Consider the following 22,215-nt stretch of genomic DNA (forward strand, 5'->3'; position numbering starts at 1 on the left):
TTGGAACTCTCTGTCGTGAATCCCATTGGAACTCTCAGGTGTGAATCCCATTGGAACTCTCAGTGTGAATCCTATTAGAACTTGGAGTTGTGAATCCCATTGAAACTCTCAGGTGTGAATCCTACTAGAATTCTCAGTGTGAAACCCATTGGAACTCTCAGTGTGAATCCCATTGAAACTCTCAGGTGTGAATCCCATTGGAACTCTCTGTCGTGAATCCCATTGGAACTCTCAGGTGTGAATCCCATTGGAACTCTCAGGTGTGAATCCTACTAGAATTCTCAGTGTGAAACCCATTGGAACTCTCAGTGTGAATCCCATTGAAACTCTCAGGTGTGAATCCCATTGGAACTCACTGTCGTGAATCCCATTGGAACTCTCAGGTATGAATCCCATTGGAACTCTCAGTTGTGAATCCCATTGGAACTCTCAGGCATGAATCCCATTGGAACTCTCAGTTGTGAATCCCATTGGAACTCTCAGGCGTGAACCCCACTGGAACTCTCAGTGTGAATCCCATTGGAAGTCAGAGGTGTGAATCCCAATGGAAATCACTGGCGGGAATCCTATTAGAACTCTCAGCATGAAACCCATTGGAACTCTCAGTGTGAAACCCTTTGAAACTCTCAGGTGTGAATCCCATTGAAACTCTCTGGCATGAATCCCATTGGAACTCTCAGTGTGAATCCCATTGGAACTCTCAGGTCGTGACTCCCATTGCAACTCTCAGGAGTGAATCTCTTTGGAACTTTCAGGCATGAATCCCATTGGAATTCTCAGTTGTGAATCCCATTGGAACTATCAGGGGTGAATCCCATTGGAACTCTCAGTTGTGAATCCCATTGAAACTCTCAGTGTGAATCCCATTGGAACTCTCAGTGTGAATCCCATTGGAACTCTCAGGTGTGAATCCCATTGAAACTCTCTGGCATGAATCCCATTGGAACTCTCAGGTCATGACTCCCATTGCAACTCTCAGGAGTGAATCTCTTTGGAACTTTCAGGCGTGAATCCCATTGGAACTCTCAGTTGTGAATCCCATTGGAACTATCAGGGGTGAATCCCATTGGAACTCTCAGTTGTGAATCCCATTGAAACTCTCAGTGTAAATCCCATTGGAACTCTCAGTGTGAATCCCATTGGAACTCTCAGGTGTGAATCCCATTGAAACTCTCAGTGTGAATCCCATTGGAACTCTCAGGTCATGACTCCCATTGCAACTCTCAGGAGTGAATCGCTTTGGAACTCTCAGGCGTGAATCCCATTGGAACTCTCAGTTGTGAATCCCATTGGAACTATCAGGGGTGAATCCCATTGGAACCCTCAGGTATGAATCACATTGGAACTCTCAGTTGTGAATCGCGTTGGAAGTCTCAGGCGTGAACCCCACTGGAACTCTTAGTGTGAATCCCATTGAAACTCTCAGGTGTGAATCCCATTGGAAATCTCAGTGTGAATCCTATTAGAAGTTGGAGTTGTGAATCCCATTGAAACTCTCAGGTTTGAATCCCATTGGAGCCCTCAGGTGTGAATCCCATTGGAACTCTCAGTGTGAATCCCATTAGAACTCGGAGTTGTGAATCCCATTGGAACTCTCAGGTGTGAATCCTACTAGAATTCTCAGTGTGAAACCCATTGGAACTCTCAGTGTGAAACCCATAGTAACTCTCAGTGTGTATCCCATTGAAACTCTCAGGTGTGAATCCCATTGGAACTCTCTGTCGTGAATCCCATTGGAACTCTCAGGTGTGAATCCCATTGGAACTCTCAGTGTGAATCCTATTAGAACTTGGAGTTGTGAATCCCATTGAAACTCTCAGGTGTGAATCCTACTAGAATTCTCAGTGTGAAACCCATTGGAACTCTCAGTGTGAATCCCATTGAAACTCTCAGGTGTGAATCCCATTGGAACTCTCTGTCGTGAATCCCATTGGAACTCTCAGGTGTGAATCCCATTGGAACTGTCAGGTGTGAATCCTACTAGAATTCTCAGTGTGAACCACATTGGAAGTCACAGGTGTGAATCCCATTGGAAATCTCTGGCATGAATCCAATTAGAACTCTCAGCGTGAAACCCATTGGAACTCTCAGTGTGAATCCCATTGAAACTCTCAGGTGTGAATCCCATTGGAACTCTCTGTCGTGAATCCCATTGGAACTCTCAGGTGTGAATCCCATTGGAACGCTCAGTTGTGAATCCCATTAGAACTCTCAGGCATGAATCCCATTGGAACTCTCAGTTGTGAATCCCATTGGAACTCTCAGGCGTGAACCCCACTGGAACTCTCAGTGTGAATCCCATTGGAAGTCAGAGGTGTGAATCCCAATGGAAATCACTGGCGGGAATCCTATTAGAACTCTCAGCATGAAACCCATTGGAACTCTCAGTGTGAAACCCTTTGAAACTCTCAGGTGTGAATCCCATTGAAACTCTCTGGCATGAATCCCATTGGAACTCTCAGTGTGAATCCCATTGGAACTCTGAGGTCATGACTCCCATTGCAACTCTCAGGAGTGAATCTCTTTGGAACTCTCAGGCGTGAATCCCATTGGAACTATCAGGGGTGAATCCCATTGGAACTCTCAGGCATGAATCACATTGGAACTCTCAGTTGTGAATCGCGTTGGAAGTCTCAGGCGTGAACCCCACTGGAACTCTCAGTGTGAATCCCATTGAAACTCTCAGTGTGAATCCCATTGGAACTCTCAGTGTGAATCCCATTGGAAGTCTCAGGTGTGAATCCCATTGAAACTCTCTGGCATGAATCCCATTGGAACTCTCAGTGTGAATCCCATTGGAACTCTCAGGCGTGAATCTCATTGGAACTCTCAGCGTGAATCCCATTGGAACTCTCAGTGTGAATACCATTGGAACTCTCAGTGTGAATCCCATTGGAACACTCAGGTGTGAATCCCATTGGAACTCTAAGCTGTGAACCCCACTGGAAATCTCAATGTGAATCCCACTGGAAAACACAGGTCATGAATCCCATTGGAACTCTCAGGAGTGAATCCCATTGGAACTCTCAGGTTTGAATCCCATTGGAACTCTCAGTTGTGAATCCTATTGGAACTCTCAGGAGTGAATCCCATTGGAACACTCAAGTGTGAATCCCGTTGGAACTCTAAGCTGTGAACCCCACTGGAAATCTCAATGTGAATCCCACTGGAAAACACAGGTCATGAATCCCATTGGAACTCTCAGGAGTGAATCCCATTGGAACTCTCAGGTGTGAATCCCATTGGAACTCTCAGTTGTGAATCCTATTGGAACTCTCAGGTGTGAATCCCATTGGAACTCTCAGGCATGAATCCCATTGGAACACTCAGTTGTGAATCCCATTGGAACTCTCAGGTGTGAATCCCATTGGAACTCTCAGGCGTGAATCCCATTGGAACTCTCAGGTGTGAATCCCATTGGAACTCTCAGTTGTGAATCCCATTGGAACTCTCAGTTGTGAATCCCATTGGAACTCTCAGGTGTGAATCCCATTGGAACTCTCAGGCGTGAATCCCTTTGGAACTCGCTGGCATGAATCCCATTGGAAATCTCAGTGTGAATCCCATTGGAAATCTCAGGCATGAACCCCATTGAAACTCTCAGGTGTGAATCCGATTAGTACTCTCAGTGTGAATCCCATTGAACCTCTCAGGTGTGAATCCCATTGGAACTCTAAGGTGTGAATCCGATTAGAACTCTCAGTGTGAATCCCATTGAACCTCTCAGGTGTGAATCCCATTGGAACTCTAAGGTGTGAATCCCATTGCAAGTCTCTGGCATGAATCCCATTGGAACTCTCAGGCATGAATCCCATTGGAACTCTCAGGTGTGAATCCCATTGGAACTCTCAGGTGTGAATCGTATTAGAATTCTCAGTGTGAATCCCATTGAAACTCTCAGGTGTCAATCCCATTGGAACTCTCAGGTGTGAATCCCATTGCAACTCTCAGTTGTGAATCCCATTGGAACTCTCAGGTGTGAATCCCATTGGAACGCTCAGTTGTGAATCCCATTGGAACTCTCAGGCATGAATCCCACTGGAACTCTCAGTTGTGAATCCCATTGGAACTCTCAGGCGTGAACCCCACTGGAACTCTCAGTGTGAATCCCATTGGAAGTCAGAGGTGTGAATCCCAATGGAAATCTCTGGTGGGAATCCTATTAGAACTCTCAGCATGAAACCCATTGGAACTCTCAGTGTGAAACACTTTGAAACTCTCAGGTGTGAATTCCATTGGAACTCTCAGTGTGAATCCCATTGAAACTCTCAGGTGTGAATCACATTGGAACTCTCAGTGTGAATCCTATTAGAACTTGGAGTTGTGAATCCCATTGAAACTCTCAGGTGTGAATCCCATTGGAGCCCTCAGGTGTGAATCCCATTGGAACTCTCAGGCATGAATCCCATTGGAACACTCAGTTGTGAATCCCATTGTAACTCTCAGGTGTGAATCCCATTGGAACTCTCAGGCGTGAATCCCATTGGATCTCTCAGGTGTGAATCCCATTGGAACTCTCAGTTGTGAATCCCATTGGAACACTCAGTTGTGAATCCCATTGGAACTCTCAGGTGTGAATCCCATTGGAACTCTCAGGCGTGAATCCCTTTGGAACTCGCTGGCATGAATCCCATTGGAAATCTCAGTGTGAATCCCATTGGAAGTCAGTGGTGTGAATCCCAATGGAAATCTCTGGTGGGAATCCTATTAGAACTCTCAGCATGAAACCCATTGGAACTCTCAGTGTGAAACACTTTGAAACTCTCAGGTGTGAATTCCATTGGAACTCTCAGTGTGAATCCCATTGAAACTCTCAGGTGTGAATCACATTGGAACTCTCAGTGTGAATCCTATTAGAACTTGGAGTTGTGAATCCCATTGAAACTCTCAGGTGTGAATCCCATTGGAACTCTCAGGTGTGAATACCATTGGAACTCTCAGGCATGAATCCCATTGGACTCTCAGGTGTGAATCCCATTGGAAGTCAGAGGTGTGAATCCCACCAGAACTCTCAGGTGTGAATTCAATTGGAACTCTCAGGTGTGAATCCCATTGGAACTCTCAGTGTGAATCCTATTAGAACTCGGAGTTGTGAATCCCATTGAAACTCTCAGGTGTGAATCCTATTAGAATTCTCAGTGTGAATCCCATTGAAATTCTCAGGTGTCAATCCCATTGGAACTCTCAGGTGTGAATCCCATTGGAACTCTCAGGTGTGAATACCATTGGAACTCTCAGGCATGAATCCCATTGGACTCTCAGGTGTGAATCCCATTGGAAGTCAGAGGTGTGAATCCCACCAGAACTCTCAGGTGTGAATTCAATTGGAACTCTCAGTGTGAATCCCAATGGAACTCTCAGGTGTGAATCCCATTGGAACTCTCAGTGTGAATCCTATTAGAACTCGGAGTTGTGAATCCCATTGAAACTCTCAGGTGTGAATCCTATTAGAATTCTCAGTGTGAATCCCATTGAAATTCTCAGGTGTCAATCCCATTGGAACTCTCAGTTGTGAATCCCATTGGAACTCTCAGGTGTGAATCCCATTGGAACGCTCAGTTGTGAATCCCATTGGAACTCTCAGGCATGAATCCCATTGGAACTCTCAGTTGTGAATCCCATTGGAACTCTCAGGCGTGAACCCCACTGGAACTCTCAGTGTGAATCCCATTGGAAGTCAGAGGTGTGAATCCCAATGGAAATCACTGGCGGGAATCCTATTAGAACTCTCAGCATGAAACCCATTGGAACTCTCAGTGTGAAACCCTTTGAAACTCTCAGGTGTGAATCCCATTGAAACTCTCTGGCATGAATCCCATTGGACCTCTCAGTGTGAATCCCATTGGAACTCACAGGTCATGACTCCCATTGCAACTCTCAGGAGTGAATCTCTTTGGAACTCTCAGGCGTGAATCCCATTGGAACTATCAGGGGTGAATCCCATTGGAACTCTCAGGCATGAATCACATTGGAACTCTCAGTTGTGAATCGCGTTGAAACTCTCAGGCGTGAACCCCACTGGAACTCTCAGTGTGAATCCAATTGAAACTCTCAGTGTGAATCCCATTGGAGCTCTCAGTGTGAATCCCATTGGAACACTCAGGTGTGAATCCCATTGAAACTCTCTGGCATGAATCCCATTGGACTCTCAGGTGTGAATCCCATTGGAAGTCAGAGGTGTGAATCCCACCGGAACTCTCAGGTGCGAATTCAATTGGAACTCTCAGTGTGAATCCCATTGGAACTCTCAGGTATGAATCCCATTGGAACTCTCAGTTGTGAATCCCATTGGAACTCTCAGGCATGAATCCCATTGGAACTCTCAGTTGTGAATCCCATTGGAACTCTCAGGCGTGAACCCCACTGGAACTCTCAGTGTGAATCCCATTGGAAGTCAGAGGTGTGAATCCCAATGGAAATCACTGGCGGGAATCCTATTAGAACTCTCAGCATGAAACCCATTGGAACTCTCAGTGTGAAACCCTTTGAAACTCTCAGGTGTGAATCCCATTGAAACTCTCTGGCATGAATCCCATTGGAACTCTCAGTGTGAATCCCATTGGAACTCACAGGTCATGACTCCCATTGCAACTCTCAGGAGTGAATCTCTTTGGAACTCTCAGGCGTGAATCCCATGGAACTATCAGGGGTGAATCCCATTGGAACTCTCAGGCATGAATCACATTGGAACTCTCAGTTGTGAATCGCGTTGAAACTCTCAGGTGTGAACCCCACTGGAACTCTCAGTGTGAATCCCATTGAAACTCTCAGTGTGAATCCCATTGGAACTCTCAGTGTGAATCCCATTGGAACTCTCAGGTGTGAATCCCATTGAAACTCTCTGGCATGAATCCCATTGGACTCTCAGGTGTGAATCCCATTGGAAGTCAGAGGTGTGAATCCCACCGGAACTCTCAGGTGCGAATTCAATTGGAACTCTCAGTGTGAATCCCATTGGAACTCTCAGGTATGAATCCCATTGGAACTCTCAGGTGTGAATCCTATTAGAATTCTCAGTGTGAATCCCATTGAAACTCTCAGGTGTGAATCCCATTGGAACTCTCAGTTGTGAATCCCATTGGAACTCTCAGGTGTGAATCCCATTCTAACTCTCAGTTGTGAATCCCATTGGAACTCTCAGGCATGAATCCCATTGGAACTCTCAGTTGTGAATCCCATTGGAACTCTCAGGCGTGAACCCCACTGGAACTCTCAGTGTGAATCCCATTGGAAGTCAGAGGTGTGAATCCCAATGGAAATCTCTGGCGGGAATCCTATTAGAACTCTCAGCATGAAACCTATTGGAACTCTCAGTGTGAAACACTTTGAAACTCTCAGGTGTGAATTCCATTGGAACTCTCAGTGTGAATCCCATTGAAACTCTCAGGTGTGAATCCCATTGGAACTCTCAGTGTGAATCCTATTAGAACTTGGAGTTGTGAATCCCATTGAAACTCTCAGGTGTGAATCCCATTGGAACTCTCAGGTGTGAATACCATTGGAACTCTCAGTTGTGAATCCCATTGGAACTCTCAGGAGTGAATCCATTGGAACTCTCAGGTGTGAATCCCATTCTAACTCTCAGTTGTGAATCCCATTGGAACTCTCAGGCATGAATCCCATTGGAACTCTCAGTTGTGAATCCCATTGGAACTCTCAGGCGTGAACCCCACTGGAACTCTCAGTGTGAATCCCATTGGAAGTCAGAGGTGTGAATCCCAATGGAAATCTCTGGCGGGAATCCTATTAGAACTCTCAGCATGAAACCTATTGGAACTCTCAGTGTGAAACACTTTGAAACTCTCAGGTGTGAATTCCATTGGAACTCTCAGTGTGAATCCCATTGAAACTCTCAGGTGTGAATCCCATTGGAACTCTCAGTGTGAATCCTATTAGAACTTGGAGTTGTGAATCCCATTGAAACTCTCAGGTGTGAATCCCATTGGAACTCTCAGGTGTGAATACCATTGGAACTCTCAGTTGTGAATCCCATTGGAAATCTCAGGTGTGAATCCCATTGGAACTCTCTGGCAGGAATCCTATTAGAACTCTCTGCATGAAACCCATTGGAACTCTCAGTGTGAATCCCATTGGAACTCTCTGGCAGGAATCCTATTAGAACTCTCTGCATGAAACCCATTGGAACTCTCAGCGTGAATCCAATTGGAACCCTCAGTTGTGAATCCCATTTGAACTCTCAGTTGTGAATCCCATTGGAAATCTCAGGTGTGAATCCCATTGGAACTCTCAGGTGTGAATCCCATTGCAACTCTCAGGAGTGAATCCCACTGGAATTCACTGGATTGCACCCCAATTTTACTCCTATATGTGAAGCTTATTGGAACTCCTTAGAATCAGTGGAAGTTTTTATTTAATCATTTAGGGAGAGGTTCCTATTGGAAATGTGATCAGGTCTCATACTACCTGGGCTAATGTGACTGTCAAATGCTATGCATTTATCATTGTTAATTACAACTGGAACCTTACTAGACCCATAATCCCCTATGTGGATATCTAAACAGTCAGCTACCCATTTATAAAAAAAAATCACAAAAATATATAAATTAATAGCACAGAATTGGCTGTTAAGTTTTGCTTTCATATGCCTGCCAAAAACAGTTTTCCCAAATCTTGAACCATAACCCTATATCTGTGGGTTTTCTGGAGCTCATTCAGGTACTTTTAAGTCTGCAGAGGGCTTCTACCTCCACCAGACTTACAAGTAGAGAGTTCTAGACCACTATCACCTCTAGAGTAAAAGATGTTTTTTTTTTCTGAATTCCCTTCTACTCCTTCTACCCGTAAACTTCAATGTATGTCCCCTAATGCTGAGTAGAATGCATATCATCCACTTAAAGCCTTTCTTGAAAGTCAGTGCCAAAATACCCACAACTTTTATTTATCTGTTTTTCGGCTGTTTCCAGTTCCCCACTGAAGCTCTTCTTAAATATAATTCAAGTCAGATTTCTATTCATCATCATCTCAGCTGAATGCTTCTCCCAACATTACATCAAAGTATAGAAGGAACATCAGTTATTATTGGTGAGCAAGTCTTACCTGATACTGTACAAAACATTTCCATTTTTAAAAATGCGAAGCAGTTTATTGTCTGTTGTCACTTCATGAAAGTTGGCCCCCTTTTCATTCGCAAAGAACAAATCAGGCTTCCAGATGGAATCCAACATGGAAGGATCCAGATCTAAGGAATCATCTGGGTATTCGCTATAGGCTAATCGTGGATCATTCCATGCTTGTCGCAGGAAGATGTTCACTCTGTAGTCCTAAACAAATTCAAAATTAGTTTAAAAGGTGTGTTCACTGAACTGCCTTACATTTTTATTTAATAATAAACATCTCAACAAAATCTCAAATTACTGCAGAGCTGTATGTTACTGCTTCCAGATAAAATATCTTGAGAACATGATAAAAGTTAATTACATTCTTATGTGACAGTGGTTCACAAACTAATGGTAGCTAATAAGATCTGCCTACATAATAATAGTCACAGCAATTCAGAGTACATTCATTGTACAGACCTTTTGAGATGCTTTGATGTTATCATATTATATAAGTGGAGAGTATTCTTAAGTATTTTTAATATATGAAGATTAATTACATGGTATTTATAAAATATAGCAGATTAGTGGTTTGTGCCAGTTCTATGAATTTCCAGGCATAGAGATCTTATTTTTGTTCAATGACGCTTCTTTATTGAACTGACTCCAGTAATGGCATACTGGTATGTTACTTAATCACCTGGACTACCACGCCAATAAATGCAAGAGCATAGACTAAGGGACATTCCAAATGATCTTTGTTTGCCAGCATCCAAAGATTCAACGTATTTATTCACAATGCAAAAAAGTTGATGACATGGGTTAAACAGATACCCTGTGGTTTAATGGCTTTTGAACAAACATCAGCTTTTGGTGACAGACGAAATATGAAGCTTGCCCTTCGACCCTTATTGACTAAAAGTTTAATATATGTAAACCATTTCTACCTCCAGGCATAATCAGAATAAAGCACCAACCCTTGCAGCTTCATGAAACTATGCACATTGATTTATATTTTTGAGCATCTACTTTTGAATATTTTAATTAGTTAGCCATTGCACACTTTGACCATGCTTATGGGAAGAAAACATTGACACGTTAAAGTTTGTGCTTAGTTTGATTTGCATTCAACTGACTCTGGTTTAGAGACTGAAGCATTTTATTTGTTCTTAGTTCCTTAGAGTCCAGGAGTACCTTCTATCAATCTTTCATGTATAACATACACAGTCCCTGTGGTACTTCATACTGCCGATGTTTTAATAAGCTCTAAATTAATATAATGATATGACAGTGCCATGCAAATTTTGAGATGCTTCAGTGTCTTCATGTTTTTAATTAGATTTGGTTAGGTTAGACTATTCAAGACATGATCATTTTTAAGGTTCATTAAATCGTGGTTTCAGTGACATTTATAGTCATATTGCATTATTTCCCCTTCACTACCAAAGAACACACACATTCTCTGCATAATGTCATGCTACTAAGGATATAACTAAGACGAAGGAAGCAGATTGGTTACAGCACGTAAGTTTAATCATGTCTTTAGGAGTCCCATAAAATCAGCTCATTTATTTCCTTAATGGGTTATTTATTTTCTCCAAATTATATTTCTCATCCTTGCCTACCACCCATCCTCTTCCCAAAGGTGCCATCTTACTATAGGGTATGGATACACAGGTAGCATTGTGTCATTAGGCAACATTCATTACACAAAAAACAAGTATTTAACATTTTTGTTGTAATATGGAGGGTACTGGACACAAGCTTTTTCTTTTATCTCACTCCAGTCCTTTACTAATATAGGACTTTGCATATGACATGACTCAATGGCAGTGTTATATAAAAAAAGAACCAAATAGTTCTGATCTCATCTAAATTAAGTTTAATAGGTTCCACTGACTACAAGGTTATTGAGCCAAGTGCACGTGTGCACAAGTCAGTAGCCTAAAACTACAAGTGATTTAGTACTGAGTTAGCTCTCCCAATCGAAACACCACTAACGTGGCAAACAAATAGAAGCTACAAGCAGTGAACCAGACACTTAAGACAGAGACACTGAACACATAGTGGTACGTTCATGGCCTGGAAGCCCAAATAGAACACAAAATGAAACAAAAATCAGCTTCTTTGGAGGAAGCAGACACAGGATTGGTAAAGTTAAATTGGAATGTAATGCTATAATGGAAAAAAGAGAGAAAAGGAAAAGATGAGAGGCAAAATAGGTCAAAGAGAAACTGATATATTTTAAATTTGTACCTGTTTTATATATAATTAGTTATAATTTTATATAACGAGTTAAAATCATTCATCTTATTGTGGATCGAACCCTAAATGTTAAAACTTGAACTTCCCAGAGCTTGAGAGATCATGGGTCCTATAAATGTGCTGTTGGTGATAAAGAGAGGCAATATTCCTTGAAGTGCGGTGGGTGGAATACTACAACATCGTAATCCGAGTCTTTTCCCATTATATAACTGCCTACTGAAATATTTTTGATATATATTTGCAAATGTGTAAAGTATGAGTGATTATTAAATATTCCAGCATTTGTGATTGTGTACTGTGTGCATAATCAATGCTTTGCCATTGAGTATGCGAGATTCTTTTCACATGAGATTTACTCAAATTAGATTTTAGAAGGCCCCCACTCGTCCATTTCTCTGCAGCTTTAACACATGTTAGCTTATGGACCACTCTTTTAAATGATGTCAATCTTTAACAGTTGCAACTTAGTTCAAATTCTGACATGGTAACAGGCCTCAACTCTATTCTACTGGCTCCTTCAGAGGATGAATTGATAGCTAGACTGTTAATCATAACTGTTCAAGCTCTCCAGTCAGATGTTCATGTAAAGTTTTATACAGAGCTAATTATATGATTCAGATTAGGCATATTTAAATCTGTGTATTCATCTGCCTTCTCTGTGCTGTTAATGGGCTGTGTTTGTAGACATGAATGTGATATTAGCAAATTGTATAACTTCCTGTGAGAAGCCCTACAGAAGATAAATATTTCTAGCAGTCATTCAGAGAATTAATACTTCTCAAAGACAACTTGCATTTATATAGTGCTTTAAGAAAAATGCCCCAAGATGCCTCACAGCACAATCATCAAAAAATATTATGAACAAGCCATCCATGAGATAACAGGAGCAGGTCAAAAAGTTTGGTAATAAGTTGATTATTTTATTGAGTCTTATAGGGTAAAGGGAGGATTTTAGATTAAGTGCTTCAGGGAAGAAACTTCAAGGTTTGGAGGCTTGGTTGGCAACTGAAGGCACAGGCCCAAATGGTGGAACAACTAAGTTCAGGGATGACTAAGGAGACAGTATTGGAGGATGGAAAATATCCCAGAAGGTCATCAAATAGGGAGGAATACAGAGACAAGATCATGGAGTGGTTTTAAAGCAAGGATAAGAATTTTAAAAATGAATTCTGCCTAACTGGTTCTAGTGTATATCGGCCAGCAGAGAGATGATGAGAGAACAGGACTTTGAACATAGATTGCAAGGTTAATGGAGAGAGGAACAGGGAATGCCCTATTCTAAAGTGAGATTCACATGATAAACAGATAAATACATATTATTGGCACTTTTAAAGTTAATGGATTTGGATTTGAATTTATGTTTTCAGTTTTATTGTTTTGCTGTCATATTCTTGCTTTTAATAGATTACATTACTAATTACCATAGTTTTGACTAGGTTAGAGAAATAAATTAATCTTTGACTTAATGAATAATCCTTTTGCTTTTGGAACATAGCTTTTGAATCCATTCCAACATGAAGTTTGCACAAACCACTTTTTTCAATTTACCACTAGATTCTATTAAATTTCTTTTGACAATCTCATCTCAGTTTCCTTTGAGCATCAGATCACCACATTAAGTTGTCATAATTCAATATCAGTTGCAAATTAAACCAACAATGTCTCTCAATAAATTGTGGAAACCTAAGATAGTCAGTGGGAAAGTATTCACAGAGCTCGATTTCTGGGAGAGAACTAAATGTATTAATGAGGCAGATAATGTTAATGCAGTTCTGCACCTGAACTGAGCTTGCTTGGTGCTGAAACTGTAAGTAAATAAGCAAACTCATTTCTTATATTTAACAGATTCTGTTATAGGGTCTTGGCCTGAAATGTTGACTGTACTCTTTTCCATAGATGCTGCCTGACCTGCTGAGTTCCTCCAGCATTTTGTGTGTGTTGCTTGGATTTCCATCATCTCTAGATTTTCTCTTGTTTGTGATCGACTTAACAGTTACATTTATCTGCTAATAACTTGGCTGAATTTTCTCTCACTGCTCCCACGGTTTGTTTGTTTATTTATTTATTTATTGGGATACACTGTGAATTAGGCCCTTCCAGCCTTTCGATCTGTGCTGCCTAGCAAACCCCCCACCCCCGATTAGCCCTAGTTTAATTATAATTAACTTACAATAGCCAATTAACCTACTAATTGCTATATCTTTAGACTGTGGGAGCAAACTGGAGCTCCTGGAGAAAACCCACACATTCCAAGGGGAGGACGTAGAGACTCCTTATACGTAATGTTGGAATTGAACTCTGAACTCTGACATGCCAAGCAATAATACTGTTGTGCTGACTGCTACACTACAGTAGTACCGACTGATTTATCAGTGTTAGAGAAAAAACATTTAAATGTAGTGTGAATCATTTTAATTTTGTTATACTATGAATGTGGTTGCAAAGTTTAGTACAGAAAAAAAACATGTCAACATGAAATTCAGTCAAAAAATATTGTTTATAACACCTTCAGTAAATTTTATATTAGATTAATGGTGGTGGGTGTAGGTACTCTGGTTAATGTCAGCTTAGTTTGTAAACATAGATGATGTTATTTAACTAGGTAATTATTGCACTTTTTATTGATATATGGCAGCTATATTATAGATATGGTCTCAGCATTAGTTGTGGTACATGTGATCTGAAGACACTGAGATTCAGTTGATGGTAACGATCATGAGATTTGGTTGTTTCTTCATAGCAATGTGTGATCTGAATGTCAGTGCATGATTTGACGGTTTTAAAGCAAAACATAAAGAAGCTGGGGGACCTTAATGTGCTATACAACATCTATGGAGAGAAATGAATAGTTTTAATGCTGCATTTTAAGGCTAGCTGCTTATTAAAATGGTAACACAATCCTCTTTTCATGTGGTATTGTTTATTCAACAATAGGAGGTGGGGTTTAATACCCTAATAAGCCGCTTCCAACTAGAAACTCCTTGACAGACTTGAATGGAAGCAGTCAAAATAATCACACCTTAATGAGAGGCAAAGCGCTTAATGAACAATCACTGGAAGACCTGAGATTGCCTAACGTTATTGAAGCTTTTCTATCAGTAAATACAGGGGTTCTGAGTAATTAAGGTAATTACATCTTAAGAAGTTTATTGAACAACAGAGACTGCCTGAAATGGCCTGCATGGTTATAAGTGATTCCTTTGTAAATGATCCATATGATGATGGAAAACAATTAATATTTATTATCTAGTATTTACAGTTGCCCTAAATAAGAATAGGCTATATATGTGGTGGTGGCCACATAAGTTTTTACTGACTGTTTGAAGGTGATCTATTGATTACTTGAGGGAGAACTTTTTAGCATTTAATAAACTTGTATACTTTTACAATTAATGACAGGGCAAGATTTGGCAGATAATATCAACCAAACCCAAGATTGTTGACAGACAATGACAAGGAAAAAATGTTGTTTAACTGCATCTTCTTGATTGATCATGGAAGGTGTGCCAGAGGAAAATGATACTTGGGTTTAGATGTTCACTTCCAGAATACTGAAACTGCAGTACGGTCATCAAAGCACTCCTGTTTGTTACAAGCTTCAATTGTGCTCCCCAGCACACTGAGAAAAGGATGCAGTGCTAATGCCTGAAGCTGGCATTCAATGTGCAAATAAGACTCTACTACCTGTCTGATTTTTCTTCCCACTGCAAGACTGTAAAGCAAATCACCCCCAAGCTTCGGATTTCACTGCTCAACAAATGACTGGAAAATGAATGCTCCTGACTTTCGAAACTTCCGTTGTTGAGGTGTGAAATTTCAATGTCAAACTCCTAATGAAAATCCAAGCTAGGTGTACCTGGTAATGGCCAAAGGGATTTTTTTGAATGTCTGATCTTAGCAGTAGGAAACATAACTAACACTACGTTCACGATTCTTCACATATAAAGCTAAACATACTCAACACTGCCCTGAGTGGAAACTGCCATCACAAGATATTTTCATAGCTCATAGAAAATGGTTCAAGAAATAAAACAAATTGAGAAATGAACTATCTGGAGAAAGAAAGCAAACTAAAACAACATTCTCTTTTAACTTTCTGAATTAGTTCATTTCAATTATATTCATTACAGGATGCAGGAATTAGTGGCAAAGATGGTACCTATTAAACTAGTTATTTATTTATTGACATATAGCACAGAGTGGGCCCTTCTGGCCCTTTGAGCCACTGCCCAGTGATATCCAGATTTAGCTCTAGTCTAATCACAGGATAATTTACAATGACCAATTAGCTCACCAACTGGTACATCTTTAGACTGTGGGAGAAAACCAGAGCACCCAGAGGAAACCCACGTGGTCACAGGGAGAACGTACAAACTCCTTACAGGCAGCAGCGGGCATTGGACCTGGGTCGCTGGTACTGTAAACTGTTGTGCTAACCACTATGCTGGCATGTTGTCCCAAGAGCAGGTTAGGAAGACTTCCTGCTTGAAGAGCAGGAGTGAATTAGATATGTGCTTACAACAAGTCAGTAGTTTCATGTTCATCATCTTTAATACTTTCTTTTTTTAATTTAAGCTATATTCAATTACACAAATTTTGGTTCTTTAGCTCTCATGCTGGGAATTGAACTCAGATATCCAGTTATTTCCAGACTTTCGTACATTGGTCCATAACGACTTGTATGTGACTACATCAATAAATAATTATGAACTCTATTTTGGAATTGCATTTACAGCTTTATTCAAAGGATTAGCACAGAGGTGCAATATTGTGCCAGACGCCTGGATTATGTCTTTGTAGAGTTTGCACTTCCTCCCTGTAACTTTGTATGTTCCTCTCAGATGTTCCAGTTTCCTTCCACGCCCCAAAGTTTGGTTAGTTAATTGGCGACTGTAACTTTCCTCTTGTGAGTTGATGTGTAGTAGAATCTGAGAGAAGCTGTTGAGAATGTGGGGAGAAGTAAATGGGAATAAACGTGGGACTGGGGTAAACACGCGGTTGGTGGTCAGCATGCAATCAGTGGTTCAATTGGCCCAATTCTCAGTTATGACTCTATGAAACAGCCATTGACTGAACATCAGGAAATCAGAACTCTATGCCTACAATAACTTTGTTAGTTAATAAATTTATAAAATGTAAAACAAAAGTGGGCTGTGCAAGTCCATGTTGCTTTCTCCGCCCTCCTGTTAATCATGGATGTCATACCTTACATTGCCATTTTTGATTTTATTCCATAAAATTTGTTTTCAATCAACTGATTCTGTATTATTGATGCCCTGACGCAATGTACATGAATTCAAATTAGCTAGTCAAGTTCAAATTCTAAGATAATATCACATTGTTCTGAGCTCCCAAGATCCTCCTGCCAGGTAGTAGTGTGCTTTTATCTACACTCAAATATCTTCAAACTATCAAATCAGTTCATATCTTGATCTCCAAAATTTTGTAATAATGTAACCTATTTCTATGGTTTATCATAAGAAAGTTCTTTCAGATTGGAGAAACTTTTCCAAACTTAATATAACTTCTCTACCATGATATTACACTCAATACTTCAAATGATATTAGGAAAATCTGTGAAAGAATATTTTTCTGTCATTTTCCATGTAGTTTGCATTGGGTTTTATGATCATTCCTTATATCCACATGCAAATTTTCTGTGACTACGCACTAGGTTTTAATTTAATAGGCTGACTAAGAAATTGACTACTTTGGAAATGATATTGATAGCTACTACTGGCCTTTGGGTAACCAGTCAAATATTTGCCCACACTGAAGTGAATTGGAATAACAATGGATTATAGTCTAGTTACAGATGATGATTCTGTTTATTGTTATAATTAGGATTTATTAGTTGCCTTGACTGTGGAGACTGAGGAATCACTGGAACACACCATGAACAATCTTTCTAATATAGATATAATATAGCTCATTGATTACCTGGGTTATCACAGACATCCCTTTTTGTTAATATTTAGGTTTCTCCCCAAAGATCCATTGTATTAAGGGGCATTTTAACTTCATTATCACTATTTATTTCCTGAAGATGAAATAATTGGTACATTTTAAACCAATTGCTAAATTAAAGACATGTAGTATTGACAACTGGCAGTATTTGCTGTCACAAAAACTCATTAAATGCTAAAACAATTGTTTGAAACCTGGCTGTCCAGGTAGACCCATTGTCCCTGCCTAATCTTGCCCCGCTAAATTTGTGATCTCATTTCTCAACTCCATTCTGTCTATCCCCTTTGGTTTAGTCCCTTGCCACTGGCATCTGCAACACTTCTGATGCTCTTGAATTCCTCACTAACTTCCAGTTCCCTGGCCCCTAACTGCCTCATTTTCATCATGATGCCCAGTCCCTATGCACTTCTAACTCCCATCAAGAAAGCCTTAAAACTCTCTGTTTCTTTCTCAAAAGAGCCAACCAGTTCCCCTCCACCTTCACCCTCCTCCGTCTGGCAGAACTGGTCCTCACCCTTAACAATTTTTCCTTTGACTCCTCCCACTTTCTCCAGGCTCAAGGGGTAGCCATGCACACCTGCATGGGCCCTAGCTATGCCTGCTACATAGAACAGTCGTACACCAAGCCTTCCCCAATAATTTATTTTCTTGCATCCTTGATGCTGCCCTCACCTGCATCTCCTTCATCTCCTGAAATTCCACACTCACTCATCTTCCAACTGCCGTAACTTCATGTCATTACCTGTTTACCTGTCACGCCATGAGTCTCCGCATCCAACACATCATTCTTCACAACTTCTGCCATCTCCAAAGGGATTCTACCGCCAAACACACCTTTACCTCCCTCTCTCTCTCTCTCTCTCTCTCTCTCTCTCTCTCTCTCTCTCTCTCTCTGCTTTCCACAGGGATCACTCCCTCTGTGATTCCCTTGTCCATTCATCCCTCCCCACTAATCCTCCACCCAGCACTTATCTCTGTAAGCAGCCAAAGTGCTACATCTGCCCATTCACCTCCTCGCTCACCTCCATTCAGAGCACCAGGTGAGGCAACACTTCACCTGTGAATCTGCTGGGGTCGTCTATCGTGTCCGGTGCTCCTGATGCGGCCTTTTCCACATTGGTGAGACCCGTTGTAAATTGGGGGACCTCTTCATTGAGCACCTCCGCTCCATCCGCCAGAAGTGGAAATTTGCAGTGGAAAAACATTTTAACTTTGAATCTCATTCCTGTTCCAACATGTTGGTCCATGGTGTCCACTGTGTCAAGAAAAGGGTACCCTCAGGGTGGAGAAGAATATATTATATTCCGTTTGGGTAGCCTCCAATCTGATGGGCATGAATATCGATTTCTCCTTCCAGTAAAAAAAATTCCATCCTTCTCCCCTCTTCTTCTATTCTTCACTTTGGCCTCTTACCTCTTCTCAAATGCCTATCACCTCTCCTTGGGTCCCTTCCTCCTTCCTTTTCTCCTATGGCTCACTCTATCTGCTATCAGTTCCTTCCTCTCCACCCTTTTTACCCTTCCTACTCACCTGACTTCACCTATCACCTTTTAGTTAGCCTCCTTCCCCTCCCCCCAACTTTTTATCCTGGCATCTTCCCCTTTCTTTTCCAGTACTGAAGAAGGTTCTCAGCCTGAAACATCAAATGTTTATTTATTATTATAGATGCCACCTGACTTGCTGAGTTCCTCCAACATTTTGAGTGTGTTGCTTTGAAAAAGTCTGTGATGAGGCAGCAGTTAGAGCCTCCTGACTAGTCTTTTCTCCACTTAGGATCTTAGAATTCTCCCTGGGCATCCATTTTAACAGGCAGGAAAATCACGAGTTGGTAAAAACTGAATATAAACCGATACAATTCATCAAGGTTTAATAGGGAAGCTTCACTTACTATTTGTGGTTAATAAGAAATTAAGTATCTTTGAATATTCAGGAAAATGGAACAGTACCCTAGCAGAAGAAAATGTAAGTACTGATGCATGCATAACATTGTTATTTGATAAATGATGTAATGAAACCTGCCTTGTGTAAACAACATGCAAAATATTCTTTAGCAAGTAAGAAATTTGTTCTGCCTTTCCACTCTATTTGATGAATTGGACTATGTTATCTATAAAAAATGAGAATTTATAGAAATGAAACACAATTACTGATTAATCTTGGACAAATGATGGTTTGAATCTGTAGAAGTGATTCCAGCGAAGGAGAGATGAAAAATTGGTTCTCAGCTTACACCCCAACCATTTTAATCCATCAGGCAAAGTCAAAACCAACCCCAGAGAAACACATGGCACAAATGAAGCAACGTGGTCCATTACTGCTATATCAGGTTTTGAAAGAGCTATCCAACTAGTTCTATCGTCCTTTATTTGTTTGTTTGTTTATTTATTTATTGAGATACAGTGCAGAGATGGCCCTTCGAACTGCACCATCCAGCATTCTTCTGATTCAATCCTAGCCTAATCACGGGACAATTTATAATGAGCAATTAACCTACCAACCGATAGGTCTTTGGACTGTGGGAGCAAACTGGAGCACCCAGAGGAAACCTACGCTGTCATGGGGAGGCATTAAAGGCAGAAGCGGCAATTGACCCAATTCGCCTGTATTGTGCTAACCACTATGCTACTGTGTTGCCTTGAACTTTTAGTATTCCACTTTCTACATACTACTCAATTCCTTTTAAAATATATTGATTGATAAAGCAACAAAACTATTCTTATTTACAGTAATACTACATGAGTATGCAGGATATAATCATTAAATGACAATTTATTTTCTATTAACTCTCTCTGTTATTCCACTGTAGAATTTCTTATTGAAGTCACCAATTCAGGATGAGGTAGTAAATTGGATTAGACATTGGCTTTGTGGCAGAAGCCAGAGAGTGATGCTGGATGGTTGCCTCTCTGACTGGAGACCTGTGACTAGCGGTGTGCCACAGGGACTGGTGCTGGGTCCATTGTTATTTGTCATCTATATCAATGATCTGGATGATAACGTGGTTAACTGGATCAGCAAATTTATGAAATCAGCACCAAGATAGCAGGTGTAGTAGACAGTGAGGAAGGCTACTGTGGCTTGCAGAGGGATCTGCATCAGCTGGAAAATGGGCTGAAAATGGCAGATGGAATTTAATGCAGATAAATATGAGATTTTGCACTTCAATGGGACCAACCAGGGTAGGTCTTACACAGTGAACGGTAGGGCACTGAGGAGCGTGGTAGAACAAAGGGATCTGGGAATACAGATTGATAATTCATTGAAAGTAGCACCACAGGTAGATGGGGTCCTAAAGAAAGCTTTTTGCACATTGGCCTTCATAAATCAAATTACTGAGTACAGGAGCTGGGATGTTATGTTGAAGTTGTATAAGACGGTGGCGACGCCTAATTTGGAGCATTGTGTGTAGTTTTGATCACCTACCTACAGGAAAGATGTAAACAGGTTGAAAGAGTGCAGGAACTGAGTTATAAGGAAAGATTGAATAGGTTAGGATAGTATTCTTTAGAATGTAGAAGATTGAGGGGAGATTTGATAGAAGTATACAAAGTTAAGAGTGGTATGGATAGGGTAAATGCAAGCAGGCTTTTCCCACTGAGGTTGGTTAAGGCTACAATTAGAGGTCATGAGTTCTGGGTTAGAAGGGGAACCTGAGGGGAAAGTTCTTCACTCAGAGGCTGGTGAGAGTGTGGAATGAGCTGCCAGTGCAAGTGTTCCATGCAAGCTTGATTTCAACATTTAAGAGAAGTTTGGATAGGAACATAGATAGTAGGGGTATGGAGGGCTATGGTCCTGGTGCAGGTCATTGGGAGTAAACAGTTTAAATTGTTTCGGCATGGAGTAAATGGGCCAAAGGGCCTGTTTCTGTGCTGTACTTCTCTATGACTCTATTAGTTATATCAACTACATGGGACTTCATGTGGGCAAGTTGATTTGCTGAACCTAATTACTTTTGCTGTTTATTCTTTCCTTGCCATTTCTAAGCTTCTGACCTTCCATTTATTATTCTTCTTCTTTGCTTTAGAACTGTGCAAATCATTTATTAATTGAAGCTAAATGTAACCCTTTTTCACAAGAGGCAAAATAAACTGCAGACCTTCATTTATTTAATTAACTTCTTCATGATTGGTAAGTGTACAGAAAAACAGGAATAAGTTATTATATATTTGTTTTTTTTTAAATAAAAGACAGTTAATTATTTGTCAAGAGTCCAGGATAAATAATATTAAAATATGATAACTAATTATGGGGTATTGGAGACTGCAAAGAAGAATCTTCATCACAGAGGGATTTTTTGTAGATATGTCAATGATAGGAGTGCAAAGTAGACAAATGATGTTGAATGTGAAGAACTATGCAGTCAATGAACTTGAAGGAAATGATGGAGAACTGAAATACACTGCAAATAACAAAATTCTTCATGAAGCAAAGGGATAGGAAGAGTTAAGGATACAGATACAAGTATGGTACAATAAAATACAAGCAGTTTAAAACAGGATTGCAAGTAGTAATTGGAAGATTGCATTGATCGCAATGGATTTAAAAATGGAAAACTCAACTGAAACAGGGAGAATTGAATCCAAAAGATGGCATGAGTATTCATTTCTCCTTCCAATAAACAAATTCCATCCCCTTCCAGTCTTCCTCTATTCCCCTCTCTGCCATTTTACCTCATCTCATTTTCTTTCCACCAGGTCCCCTCCTCCTTCCTTTTCTCCCATGGTCCACTCTCCTCTACTATCAGATTCCTTCTCTTCCAGCCCGTAACCTTTCCTACCCACCTGTCTTCACCTATCACCTTCCAGTTAGCTTCTTTCCCCCTTTCACCACTTCCTTCTGGCATATTTCCCCCTCTTTCTCAGTCCTGAAGAAGTGCCTCAGCCTGTAATGTCAGCTATGAATTCATTTCCATAGATGCTGCCTGACC

General features: G+C 40.7%; 1 protein-coding gene across 2 annotated transcripts in view; it reads right to left on the bottom strand.

The window, feature by feature from the left end:
* The window catches only part of glra2 (glycine receptor, alpha 2), a 215,707-nt gene that overhangs the window by 127,798 nt on the left and 65,694 nt on the right, over positions 1–22,215 (bottom strand). For both annotated transcript variants that reach the window (XM_059966154.1, XM_059966153.1), the window contains exon 4: positions 9,058–9,281. In XM_059966154.1, coding sequence (XP_059822137.1) covers positions 9,058–9,281 — 224 coding nt within the window. The remainder of the gene's footprint in view (positions 1–9,057; positions 9,282–22,215) is intronic.

Source organism: Hypanus sabinus, chromosome 4, assembly GCF_030144855.1.
Source record: "Hypanus sabinus isolate sHypSab1 chromosome 4, sHypSab1.hap1, whole genome shotgun sequence".
Taxonomy (NCBI): Eukaryota; Metazoa; Chordata; class Chondrichthyes; order Myliobatiformes; family Dasyatidae; genus Hypanus; species Hypanus sabinus.